Source organism: Alternaria dauci, chromosome 10 (genome assembly GCF_042100115.1).
Source record: "Alternaria dauci strain A2016 chromosome 10, whole genome shotgun sequence".
NCBI classification, from domain to species: Eukaryota; Fungi; Ascomycota; class Dothideomycetes; order Pleosporales; family Pleosporaceae; genus Alternaria; species Alternaria dauci.
The window spans coordinates 1373734-1386781 of record NC_091281.1 but is presented as its reverse complement, the minus strand read 5'-3'; the positions used below and the strand labels follow the sequence as shown (position 1 = coordinate 1386781).

Sequence of the window (13048 nt, the reverse complement as noted above, 5' to 3'; positions counted from 1 at the left end):
ACCTGTCGACTCATTTCAATTCAGCCTTGCTTTCGTACGCTAGGTAACCATGGGATTTCACATGTTGACGACCCAACGAATAGTGTTCGTTTAGTGGTGGACAGGCGAGTACGAGGCCGCCTAAGCGCTTTCAGGACAATGCAGAGAAGAAGGAAAGACCGCAATCCTTACCCAGAATGGCAAGGTTTCCAAATTCCCGTGCGAGCCCGAAGCACAGGTATTCGGCGATTTGTGCACAATCTCTCGCACTCACGCAGACCCGTCTCCGGCTGGTGACGGTTCCTTGGAGTCCGACAGCGAAGTCGTCCTCCACCACGTGTCATGTGCACCAAAGACGGACGAGAAACCAGAAACTTGGTCATTCTCGCAGACAAGTCACATGCGACGAGGACTTCAAATCGGTGCAATCGCGTCATGTTGCTCACATAACCATCTTGTGGACGGCAGACGTTTCGTACCCCGGATCTCCCACGTTGTGAAGGTCAGCACTCAAACCTCCTAGGGGGTAACTCCACCGGCGGTTGCTCGCGCAAGGGCTTACCGATCTGACAACCGTCCGCGTGCGTTGTAGGGCTGAAGGGAATTTACCTCCCACGCGGGGTGTAAGAAGTCGTGTCTGACATGTACTCCTCGTCGTCTCCTGGCGTTTTCGGTCTCGCAACACTGCAACCAACGTCTCGAAGCAATACGACGTCAAAATCGCAATCGCGACCTACTTGCTACACATTCCCAGCAGCGGAAGCTTCGGACGCCCGCGCGTCGCGTCCATTACCGCATCCTTGTCGAGGCCCTCAGATGAACAGCACGCGCACGCACGCCGAAAGACTCTCCTTGCCCCCAGTTCTCGTGAAACCCCTATACCGCAAGAAACCTGCGATGAAGCTGTATTTCTCATCGGCCAAATCCAAGGGTCCGAAACCCGATTTTCGCACAAAACGGTACAGTATTGCGAACAACCACGGTTCCCGGTCTATCCGAGGAGATTAAGCTACAGTCAATCCGCAACGATCCGCCCATCAACCCATCAGCCGTCCTGCTACCGGCATATCCCATCGAGACAGATACTTGCTCATCGTGAGTCCGGCAGTCACGTTCAGGACGTTTAGTCAGGATCAGAGAGCCCGAACATGATCAACACAGGCCATAAGCAGCCTAGACCCATCAGTAATGAGATATCCATGCTCATAAATTCGCTCCGAATACTGGTCGCACCGATTAAATCACCAGCAAACGTCCTGCGCACACCGTACAGACTGCAGGGCCAGAGCCTTGGGAGTTTGGTCCCCTTTCTTTGTCCTCCACTAGCCGCATAACGTATCAAGTGCCAAGTTTCATGGGCGGTCAGGTAAAACGCCGCCCATGTCGACTGCTTATCTGAGAAGGGAATAGATTGTTGGGCTGAATTATGATTCATGGGCTCTGAAATGACAGCGGGTGATAAGTAGGGCTGAAGAGATCAGCGTTTGCATGGGTCACTTGACATTGCCCTGGATGTGGGGGCTGGTGGAAAAGGAGGCAGGGCACCGACCAGATGGAGAGTTCCTGGAGGAGATTTGAGGTGAGTCTGGCATGTGGCGAATGGAAGGCATGACTAAGGGTCGCGCTAATTTGTGGGGCGAAGATCTGATTGTCGGATTAATATGGGCGTGCTTTTAAGGTTTGGTTGGAGTTGATTTGGAGTAGGGTGCGAGTTGCACCACATGGACATTCGAATCGAGCTGGCAGCTTGAGCGAGCTTGGGACCTTGGGTCAACAACGTTCTCGCTTGTCGGCCCGCCTTAGGTCATCCCATTCGCTTACCCTGGGTACTCTTGCCGTCAACGATTATTCGAATCTGTCGCTGATTCCCTTCCCATGTCCTCTCCCATACCTATTCTTGCATCGGATGCTGTGTGTGCTCTCCGGGCTGTTTCTGGTAAGTCAAACGGCGTTTTCCATAGGCATCAAGTGCAGCTCGTAGCATCCATCCGAGGTGAACGCATCACCCACGCACGAAATCAGACATACAGCCTGTCAACAGACTATTCAATTACTATACATCGTGAGAGCAACATGTGCTGCTGTGAATTCGCATGTGATTACTTCCTATCCAAGTCTAAGTTCTGAATCTGTTTGTGTGGACCAGTCATCTGCTTGGCTATCATGTCTGACAGCGGGATGCTATTTAGAGACACTTAGGTATATCAACGCTTCCATGGACTTCCAAAGGGGGGCATATGTAGGCCTCAAATCGATGCATCTAGATATTAGTGCGCAATGAGCACCAAACCTATCTACCTAATACCACACTAGCACACTCACTCTCTTTGTCTCAGCAATAGCGCAGCACAACTACCCCTCTTTCAAGTATCACAATGACCTAATTCTCCCTCTGATGACACACCAACATTCCAAATAGAAGATACGCCCACTCACAAAGGCTTGCTACCGCCCTCCAGATGCTGGCGACATCCACACTCGAAACCTCTCCACGGAACATGCAGCGTCGAGTCTGCACCACGCGCATGCATCGTGGACACTTTGCCACGTCCCGCCTTAATTAGCTGCCTAAAACCCAAGCCATTAACCAACAATACATATTCCCACTGGTTTCACTCTCGGATACGAAACGTAGCGAACCATCGGGTCGAATCAGGGCAGATAGAGCGGCGCACTGTGTGGGTGGGCTACGCCTACGCCCCAGCGTCTATGCAGTTGTGATGAGCTGATTACGCCACTTACGCCCCGAGTAGCGTGGGGAGCGCGACTTGTTTCGCGACCAGCAAGCTAATAACGGGGCAAGATGCACTGGCTTGGTAATATATGTACCGTAGGATGCCGCCTTGTAGGGCGAATGTGCTTGTATGCTTGATATAGGTCGGACGAAAAGTGCGTGGATAGTCAGTCTACTGACTCTGTTAAGACCGTGCTTCGAGGGGCGAGTCTTGCTGGATGCCTGAGGAGTAGTAATAGATCTTGCACTGTTCATGGGACTGCGCCTGTTCGAGGTACGATTCGGCAGGATGACGTCCATCCTCCTTCCAGTGCAGTAAGAGCACCAACCCATGACAAGAGTGGTGAGTGACACGTTACTAGACAGGGCGAACGAGAAAGTGTAAAGTTTGAAACCTTACATGAAGTAAGCGGACGCTCGAAGCGAAAAGTGGAGATGGATTTGTTAACCCTATGCTAATGCTAATGCAAACTCCTATTAAATGGCGTACGAAACGGGGTATAACTTGTAGAGGCAAGCAGAATGTAAACTCCGTACCGAAATGCCGTCAAGCTCGATGCCGATCCGCATCCTCTGTCATTCCCTGGCCACTATCTCCCGTACTATGCTGCTCCACCAAGAGCCAGCTTCTTCTTCTGTGCTCTCATCTCTCTAATCGTACCCTCCTTCCCCAAACCCCTCCCCACCTCAACAACAATCATTCGAACAAAGTCTTTATTGATCCAATAACTACTATGTGCACCCAGCATGGTCAAGTACTGGATCTCTAATGGCCCACCACCATACTTCATATAGAAGTCAATCTGCCCGTTGTCATTGAGCAGATAGGCTCTCTTCTCAGCAATCTCCTCGCGTGTGAAGTTGTGGGTCTCGAGCTCGACGTTGCTGGGCAGACGAATGGGCGTTGGCTTGTCGTGCGAAGAGTGATTGTAGCTGGAAGTGGAAGAGCGAAAAGGGTTCAGAGAGGCGAAGTAGGATGTAGATGCCGATGGGATGGTTGTTTGTTTTAGCATAGAGGCGTATACGACATCCACGGTTGGATTTATGCGACAGGCGACAGGATCGTAGGGATTGATGATGTTGTAGATGTTGTCGACAGCGAGACATCCGTACGTGCCTTGTTCGCCAGCCACACCAGGAGCAGCATACGAGTCTGCGCCTGGCTTCTCTTTGTCGCGACGCGGAAGCAGGTTGGCGTTCTTCATGAGGAGGAAGAGGCCGACAGGGCTACCACAGACAAAGAGGTCGGTGGTATTGAAGATGAACTGGTCTTGGGGCAGGTCGGCTTCGGGGAACGACGGGTCGGTAAATTGAGGATCAACATAGGTCGGTTGTTGGCTCAGGATATCGATGGCCATTACCGAGCCGAGCGAATGAGCGATCAAGTGCACTCGCCCATACTCTGCGAACCCCGGGTTGTTGTGGCACCACAGGCGATAGATGCGATTCGCCTCTTGTATACAAGCTGATATCATCTTGGGGTTGTGCATGGGCGAGAGGTAGTATGGGATGTCGAGCATAACGTCGCTAACGATGCCACGAACCGAGGGCAGCGTATCTGGGGTGATATCTTTGAGCGTGTATTTGTTCGCGGAGGGGTCTTCGAGCTCGGGAGTCTCGGTGTTGTCGACGTCGAGGGATACGCGATGCCGCCAGTTGACCTGTTTCATGTCAGTATCCTGGATTGAAAATCGTGGTCATGGTGACTTACTGGTAAACACATGACGCCTCCCATGTCCTTTCGCAGATGTCGCTTTACATCTGGAGTTCCAAGCTCGACGTTCATCTCCCTGCGAAAGGCGTTCATCGCGTGCGTGAAGTGAAATGTCTCCATTCTCTCCGACAACTTCTGCCCAATGCCGTGAATCACCAAGACTAGATCTGACACTTTTGGTCTCTCTGACTGCGCGAGTTCGGGGTCCGACTTCTGTCGTCGATATTGGGGAGCGCCGGCTTGTGACGATGAGACACCTTCGCGCGCGGCTTGTGCCTTTGGCGTGTTCTTGCTGGGATGTAGCTTGTCCCAGATGGCCTGATCAAACCCACGAACGACGTGGACACCGATGGCTCTGCCCTTGCGAATATAGTTTGCAACCGGTCGTCGCCCGTAGTAGTCTGAGGGTTGGAGAGCTGGCTTGAGGATGAAAGCCTCTTTCTCATTGGAGTATATGACACCGGCTTTCAAGTACGTGCGCTTCCTTCCGTCGGCACCGTATTCCAGGTCTCCGGCTGCCTTGTGGTCTGGTCCCTCTGGACCAGTGGAGATGTCGATGAGGTCGCAGGCGTTTTCCACAATCTCACGTCGCTCCTTGTCCGGGTCGTCGTCGTCGTCAGCAGGCAAGGTGCTCTGAACGAGGCCGGCTGACTGCATGATGCCCTGCGAAGTCGAAGGTCTGCTCTCCGATCTCCTTGGCCTCTCGGGCCACAGGTGGTGTAGTATCTTCATCTCTCCAAGAGCACCAACCTCGACAGCACTGTTCAGCTCGTCGGTCCAGGTCTGGGTCCAGGGCTTCAATTCGATGTACCCGGCTTCGAGCATGTTGGCGACCTCGACCTCGACGGGCATCATGCTGTCCTTGTAGAACCACGTGCCTCGAACAATCTGAGCGACATCGCTGAGCGGCGACCAGTATATGGGCTCCATGCGTATTGCGTCAGTGTCCATGACGACGTGGTGTAGCCTGGAGACACCCACGGGCACCTTTGCGGATGGCCCTGGCTTGTGCTTGGAGGACTTTTTCGCGGGCGCCTTGTCTTTGGCAGTGGACAGAGCAGGCTCCATGGCGTCATCCCACCTGTAGCTGTCGACCTCGTGTATAGTGGGCCGGTGGCCTCCGTCCATGGGCGCAGGCTTCCATGACTTTGCCAGGCTGCCTCTCGAGGGGGCTCGGATGAAGGGCGTGCCGGTCGTGGCAGGCTCGAGGGGGGAGATGGAGCCGGGATCGTATGCCTTGAGCGAGGCCGGTATGGAGTGGCCGTAACTGCCAGAGCCCGAGCCGGGTGTCTTCTTGTCGACGAGCTCGGCAGACCTCGAGTACTGCCCGCGGCTTGATGAGCGGCCGGAGGGGATGTCCCTTCCCTGGATCGAGCCTTCGTCACTCGACGCGCTAGCGCCTCTCTTCCTCTTCAGTCGCTCGACGGCCGGGTTGGTGGGCGTGCCACGGCCCGTCGCATCCTTCTCGCCAAACTCCTCGTTGTGCTTCAGAATCTTGCTGCGCAGCTCCAGCCACGACTGCTGGATGGCGTCGTTGTCGTACTGCGAAAAGGGCCGCGGCGGCACTCGCTTGGCCGTCGAGGAGCCCGTTGGCGGCGGCGGGAGCGGAGACAGCGGGTCGTCTATGGCGAGGGGCGACGTGTAGAAGTAGCGGACGTCGATGGCGGGCGGGGCCTCGGTGTTGTGCAGGACCTCGCGGATGTACTGGTTGGCGCGCGACGAGAGCGTGGGCTCGTTGCCTGCCATGACGGATGGCGTCGTTTGGGTGCGTGCTGCAACTTTGCAGAGAAGCAGTCGTGCAGGACTCACATCATATCATGATGCTAGCGTATCCTCTGTCCCCTCACGTGTACATGCGAAGACGACAGCTGGCTCGGACAGGGTGGTAGCTCGAGGATGCTTCCTTGTTGTTCTAGGGCGGTATATTTCCCATCATCATTCAGAGCACTGACGCAACCGCCGCGCTAAGTCGACGCGCGCCTGAGCATGTGAACAGTCCTCCCTCCCCCGCCAAGCCCCCAATGCAATCGAACCCGTACACAAACAGTCGAGCAAAGGTCCGTCGCGACAGTTTGGCACATGGGCTGCGACACGCGCTTTACAGTCAAACATGGTAAATTTCATCTTGATTAGTGATGATGAATGTTTCGGGTATCTTTTTGCGCAACAAGTACTCCTGCCGAAGCTCAATCAAACAACCGCCTTTTCACCTCTGAGCGCCGTATGTATAGGGAACCGAACAGGACTGTAGGAAACTCCGCCCCGTAGCCCATATAAATATCAAGAGCGCCGGGCAACTACCGCGTGTGTGTGCTTGCACCCAGCTCCGCCGCACCCCTTGCTGCGAGCCATTCATTGTCCGCCTCTTGAGAGCTTCCAAGCAGCGTCCCAACATCCACCTCAAACTCCGCCCAGAGGGCCTCCTCGACCTTCTCCTTGAACTCTTCATCCCTGCCATGGCTACCTGACAGCACTATCCTGCCTGGTGGCTTTCCCACTCCACCAACGGTATGAACAACAGCTTCCTGCAGCTTCGACCAGAATTTCGCTCGTGGCGCTTCGAAAACCGGAAGTTCCCACCAACCAAGATCGGAGCGGGCCACGTAGTTGATCATATATTGCCGTGGCTGTGAGGATTTTTTATTGCAAGACGTTTGATGCATGCTCGCGCTGAAGGAGCTGTCGTCGAAAGCAACAACGAGAATGTGTTGGTGTTGTTCCTGTAGTGGTTGCTGAGTACACGAGGCATGTACCAGAGCAGCATGAATAGCGTACGGTTCCGGGTATACGTCGGGACTATCCTTGGAGTGTTTGGGCAATGCGAAGCCGGCAAGTAATAACGCGCTTTGGAACAGCGTCTTCTGAGCCCCGCGAAGCGGGAAGACGACAGCTGATGTCATCTCTCGGACGGGAATTTCAAGCTGAGCTTCGATGGTTGTGTGAACATTTGTGAGAAATGCACCTAGTACAACGCTGTCGTTCCGGTTTCTTAGGATGTCGTAGTCTGAGTATCGAAACATCCACCGCGACATTAGCTCCGTGTAGCCGGCGTCTCCGGGAATTTGTACCACGTCGATTGTTGTTCCATTCGGATATCGCGCAGCAACTACTGTCTGTGTTGTTGTAAAATGGACACCGATGCTAGGCGTGGCATCGACCTCCATCTCTTTCGCGCTTGTGAGGTCCTTGGTGGTTTCTTCGGCCATGGGTACCTGATGGTGGTATCGCACAGGTCGTGCACTAGCCAAAGGCACAAGGAAAAGAAGAAGACAAGAAAATTTCATTTTGAAAGTCGTGAAGTGATTGCTACGAGAAAAAAACGTACGTGCCGAGAAAATCGCTTTTAAGAAATGATGCAAGGAGAGACAAATGAGCGTTGGAACAAGAACAGAAGGATACGTCAACAAAGCATGAGAGAGAGAGACGGCAGTGAGTAAGACTTGTAGGTGTGGTGGATGAAGAAGAAGAAGCAGTAGCAACGACAACGGCGGTACGCTCGTCGTCCCCTCCACCCGTCAACGGGGCGACTCCCGACACCTTATAGGAGTCGTCGCAAAGCACCCCATTGTACCGTCAGGGCTTGGAGGATCCGAGGTTCTGGCAAGGGACATGTGGACCTGCTCACTGTTCCGCAGGAACTAGTCCCCTATGAGCTAGCCTGGTGTGTGGCTGGTGCAAGCTTACCATCTAGAATCTTCACGTTTCTGGTCGGCGCAGGGAGACATGCGCGTTTCTTTGTCCCGACAGCCATATCTTGGAGACGCAATTGGGTTTTCTGGGCCCTCGGCGAGCGACGTTGGGCGCCTATGTGAGGCGGTTGGAAGCGCTGCCCCGGTGGTGTCGAGGTGTCAGTGAGCTGAAAATAGCAGCTCGTGCCAAGACTCGGCTCACTCGGCTCTACTAAAAAGCTTGTCTACCCCTCTCTCGTACTTTTGTGCTAGTTATCAAGGACAATAGCTGGCTCACACGAGCCCTAGGCCGTCTAACCAGTTAGCACTCTATTGATTCATCCCATCTGCTCCGCAAAAGGTTTCGGCCGAATCAAACTACCTCCTGACCGTTAAGCACTGTCGATAAAAACATATACTTTATCGGGCATCGGACACCGAGCGTCGCTAGCCGTGTACCTGGGTGCGCACTCTGCATACCTGTTGCATCCGCCATGGCAGTCGACGAGTCGGTCCCAGCTGCAGTATAGAGGCTCCTGGCGAGTGTCGAGACCTGTTCTGTTGCCCTAGAACATTATTGCAGCCTTTCCGATGTTCAAGGGCGGCGACAAGTCGTGGCCAGGAGCTGTCATCCAAGTCGCAAAATATGGTTGCCGTCGCGTCCGCATTTGGTCTAGTGCGACGCTGCAACAATAAGATTCGTGGCATCCTGCCTGGGGTGTTCAGCCGCACTGCTCATCACCTCTGTCTATGATGTCTGGCAAGTTTCTCTTACAGTGTGACTGCGTACATACGCGGAACTCTGACTGGAAGACAAGCCGAAAACTGCTGTGATCTGGATGGGATTGGGCTCGCCCAAGAACGTCCAACTCGCTCGGAAGCTCGTCAAAGGCATTGGTAGTCGGATGCTTTCAATAACCACACGCCTTTCCGACACGCACCATGGAGTTATTGACGTGCTGCAGTTCCATCTCTACGGATATTTGAGGGATCCTCGCTTCGCTTCGCTTCGCTTCGCTCCGATTTCCTTCCCTTCGGGATCTTGGTACCGTCCAGAAACCGAGCGGCTGTGTGGAAATGCCATGATCAACGTCTAGATAAGGTCAGAGATGGGTTAATGACTTGGAGGTACACCGTTGGCGTGCCCTAGTGATACCTCACTGGCCTGAAGATGGGAGAGGAGGAGACACCAGCCGCGTTCAGGACATCATACCCTATAGCAAGCGAGAACCTGACAGGATAGAGATGAGCAAATCGTACGTAAAGACGCCTGGGCTCACGAGCTTTGAAACAGTTCAGCGCTCGGCAGCGCGATCTTGAAGACACTGTTCCACCTGTGGAGGCTGAGGCCAACATCAGCTAGCATTAGCGATGTGTACACATATGCAGCTCTTGATGAGCATACTACATTTGACTACTCAAAAGGCTGGCTACGTAGCACCGGGCTTAGCACGAACTGTCCGCTCCTACAGGATCACGAATGCGACTGGCTGAATGCGTCGAGTATCGGTACGACGTAACATTCGATGATGTCAATCAGCATCTCGGGGTCAGGCACTAAAGCTCACGAAAACTTGTACCGCGACGTAGGGGTTCTAGCGAGCGATGGCGCCAACCGTCCAGCAACTCTATTGACCTCTTCTTAACTTTACGTCGGCTTGTTCTTCGGGATGTTTCGGACGGGAGTGGTTTATTCGACTCCCAAGTTCCACTCAGACAAATACACCCCAGAGGTAGGCATCTATGTTGGGCACATATTGCTGTGCATTCTCCGAACTGCATTTGGTCATTTGGTGCAGATCAAGTTTCTGGACCACTAAGTAAGATACTGGACACATGTGCAGAGCTTCTCCGCTTGCATATAGGCTGTGAACGAATGAGAGTATCTCTGGGGCTATTTGTCAGTCTCCGAAACCAATTGTTTCGGTTCACTTAGTGGGAACGATTCGATCTGACCGTCGCCACGTAGTGATCCCTACTGATCTTATTAGATCTACGCACCATCTACCTACGCAAGCCCTCTCTCGCATCGCAAAGGAAGGACCTGCAACACTTTGTTCTTAATTTTTCCGCATTATTTGAGAACCACGAGTTCTGCCGTAGATTGTCGATGCTAATGTGTCGGTATGGAGCGGGATTCCAAGGAAGACGATAGAAGGACAACTGCGACATCGGCAGAGCTCATCCTAGGACCTACCGAAACCGGGCATACTTCGAGACGGCAAGAGAAGTGCGCGATGGCGTCCGGCGGAGTGTCGTAGTTCCTGTACGGCTATCTTGGCTCCAAGACGATAAGACCTTGTCGAGTGTTCTAGGATTTGTTGCTCACCGAAGATGGTCAGCAGGATTTCCAGCGTGGAAGCGCGAAGTTTAAGCGGTTGAACACGGCGTCACCTTGGGAACATCAGCGAGCCATGAATTTCGTCAAGAGCTAAAAACGTAAACGAATCAGTCTCCGATGTTGTACTTGCCTCTGACGGAGATATTTGAGTGAAAAGCGCGCACAACAGCCACAGAAAACGGGAGCAACGGAACGCACGTGGATCTGTTATAAGGAATTTCGTGTTTGCGGCACTGTCAACCACACGGTTCCAGCTCCGCCGCCGTTAGTGCGAACCCAATGAGCCTCGCAAAACCATCGTCCCAACGCCACAATACCTAGCAACTCCCGGTCGATCGAGAATTGCCAACATACTTTCCGGCGTTTACGCAAGAAAAAAGGCTGCTTTTGTGGGACCGCAGCGGATGTCATGTTGGGGAAAGGGTCCAGTTAAGGACTCAAGGGTCCCCAATCGTATGATGTTTTCATCACATTTCTCTTCTTACGTGCGTGCACGACTCGTTTCTGCAGCAGCCCCAGGTTTTCACGGGGATGTGGCTCGTTGGTCTCCTCTTGATGCAGGCTCTTACTGCCCAAGGCTTCCCTTTGCATATGCGCGGAGAGGACCTTCGGAATTCCAACTTGTTCATCAACAATGGCGAGCTTCCGCGGGATAGGTCGATCTTCACGATCATATCATTGGTATGCATGATGGTGTTGTCCTTATTATTAGGTAGGCTCACCTCCCGCATTGAATCACATCAGAGTTCAACGATGCACCTGTTATATGTGCTCCAAATCATGGAATTCACCAAGCTTGCAATCACATTTTAACACAGAGCACAGGCTTGCGGTGGGCAAAACTCAGACGAAGCATCGTGGTTAAGCGCAGCCTCATGTCAACGCTTGTTCTTATGATGTACGTCCTGGTGTTGATGTTCATCATCTGTTCGGCTGTTCTCGTAGCAGGGCAAGGACTATATACGTATGGACTATGCGTTGCAGGAACATGGGTTTGTTTGATCTTCTACACATTCATCAAAGCTATCATGTGAGTTTGTCCTGAAAACGACACGAACAACTGCTAACGGTGATAGCTACGTCTTTCTTGTCGAACGCATACACGTCGTCCGCGCACCCTTCGTCAACAGGCGAAACGACAAGATATACCTTGGTTGCATGGCCATGATAGTCATCATGTACAGTGCCGTCGCCATCAACTCGTACTGCAATCACGTCATCGAATTACGCGCATCAGACGGTCGCTGCCACTTTGGTATTCGCGGTGCCGTATCAATACCATTCACCATTGTCAACTTCTTCACAGATGCGGTTCTGACAGGTGTTTTCTTTTACCTGCTTCGTCCTGTCGTACAGGTACCTGGCCTATCTGCTCTCTCAAAAATTTTCAAAGGAAAGTCGAAGCAAGAGGAAGACACAGTCGATGGTGAGAATGATACACCAGCTCGGAAGAACATTAGGACACTGTTGTGGAAGAGCATTATTGGCTCCCTTTTGATCGAGATCCCCATGGCGGCGAATATGATCCAGTTTGTTTTGACGGAAGGCGAAGAATTGGGCATGATTTGTCTTACAATCTGCCTAGTCGATGGTAGGTTGTTTTTCTCGCACGTCTCTCTCATTGGAACTAACAATCTGCAGTATGCTGGGATGCATTGGTACTTCATTGGCTGACCTTCAGTGCCTCAGGCTCGGCAGCCGAGAAGGACTTGTCGCGATCGACAGAGGAGTCATCTCGCGACCAGATACCACCTAGAGGTCGTTCTCGATTGAGTCTTCGTGGCGAAACCAAATGCGCCACGGAAGACACGACCGAGAAGTCGAACAACCTACAGCTCAGTGCGATAGACTTCCGGTGCGAGAGCCCTCGGGATTCAACAACTGATCTAATACGACCTGCGGCTGCGAAGCGATCAAAGTAAACGGTGTCGTCAATCTCATTCCACAAGCAACGAGCAAAATATCAGCCTGCATGTAGACGTAGTCCTCCTGGTCTACGTTAACACCAAAATAAATGTCTTTGCCATCCCAGGTCGTTTCCCAAATGGAAATCAGCTCTTCAGCTTTGTTATCCTAAACAAGACCGAATTCGAGCGCTTTGAGCATGATACTGGTGTCATGCAGAGCACAACATAACTCGTGACGGCGAAAAGCGAACCACTTGCTCATTCCGTCTCCCAGTTGAAGATGTACACAACCTTGGAATCAATCGAACTTTGATCTTCGGAAGGAAGCTGCACGGTCGCGGAACCAGACATTGTCGCCCATCAACACTGCGATAGGCATAATACCGGCCTAATTCGCAGCTTCGATACTGCCAACTATCGCCTGCGAGAATCTAAAGGTTCAACGCTTATTTCGACAAGAGTTTGAAAGCTAGCAAGATCCACTGCGGAATGTGAATACATATGTGCGATAGCCAAGCATGAGCGCTTTTATGAGCAAGATTGCTGGGCTGTAGCCATAAATAAAAGATTGGGCGCGGCGAACTCTCTGATTGCCCATATTGCTCCCCAGAAGTTATGCAGAGCAGAAAAATTGGTGGAAGAAAGCCAGTAGCAGCGACAATTTCGATGTCACTTATATCTACCATCTCAAACAATTGGTCACTG

At 52.6% G+C, this 13048-nt stretch overlaps 3 protein-coding genes across 3 annotated transcripts; 1 reads left to right on the top strand and 2 right to left on the bottom strand.

Annotated features, from left to right (window-relative positions):
• Positions 1 to 3144: 3144 nt before the first annotated feature.
• On the bottom strand, positions 3145 to 6337 carry ACET3X_009873 (uncharacterized protein). Its single transcript, XM_069456036.1, has 2 exons — positions 4425 to 6337; positions 3145 to 4374 (listed from the first exon to the last, which is right to left on the bottom strand). The coding sequence occupies exons 1-2, from the start codon at positions 6171 to 6173 to the stop codon at positions 3316 to 3318; spliced, it is 2808 nt and encodes a 935-aa protein (XP_069302706.1). The 5' UTR covers positions 6174 to 6337; the 3' UTR covers positions 3145 to 3315.
• Positions 6338 to 6553: 216 nt separating this feature from the next.
• Positions 6554 to 7988, bottom strand: ACET3X_009872 (uncharacterized protein). Its single transcript, XM_069456035.1, has one exon. It carries the CDS (start codon positions 7709 to 7711, stop codon positions 6725 to 6727), a length of 987 nt encoding a protein of 328 aa, XP_069302705.1. The 5' UTR covers positions 7712 to 7988; the 3' UTR covers positions 6554 to 6724.
• Positions 7989 to 11311: 3323 nt separating this feature from the next.
• Positions 11312 to 12358, top strand: ACET3X_009871 (uncharacterized protein; the record flags this gene model as incomplete). Its single annotated transcript, XM_069456034.1, has 3 exons — positions 11312 to 11466; positions 11513 to 12027; positions 12078 to 12358. 3 exons carry the CDS (start codon positions 11312 to 11314, stop codon positions 12356 to 12358), a joined length of 951 nt encoding a protein of 316 aa, XP_069302704.1.
• Positions 12359 to 13048: the final 690 nt, after the last annotated feature.

What these genes read in the sequence shown, in the direction of transcription:
- ACET3X_009873 (XM_069456036.1), bottom strand. Translation starts at nt 6,173, where the DNA reads ATGGCAGGCAACGAGCCCACGCTCTCGTCGCGCGCCAACCAGTACATC. An exon ending in GAGGCGTCATGTGTTTACCA is followed by an intron (nt 4,375 to 4,424) that starts GTAAGTCACCAT and finishes GACATGAAACAG; the next exon opens with GTCAACTGGCGGCATCGCGT.
- ACET3X_009872 (XM_069456035.1), bottom strand. Translation starts at nt 7,711, where the DNA reads ATGAAATTTTCTTGTCTTCTTCTTTTCCTTGTGCCTTTGGCTAGTGCA.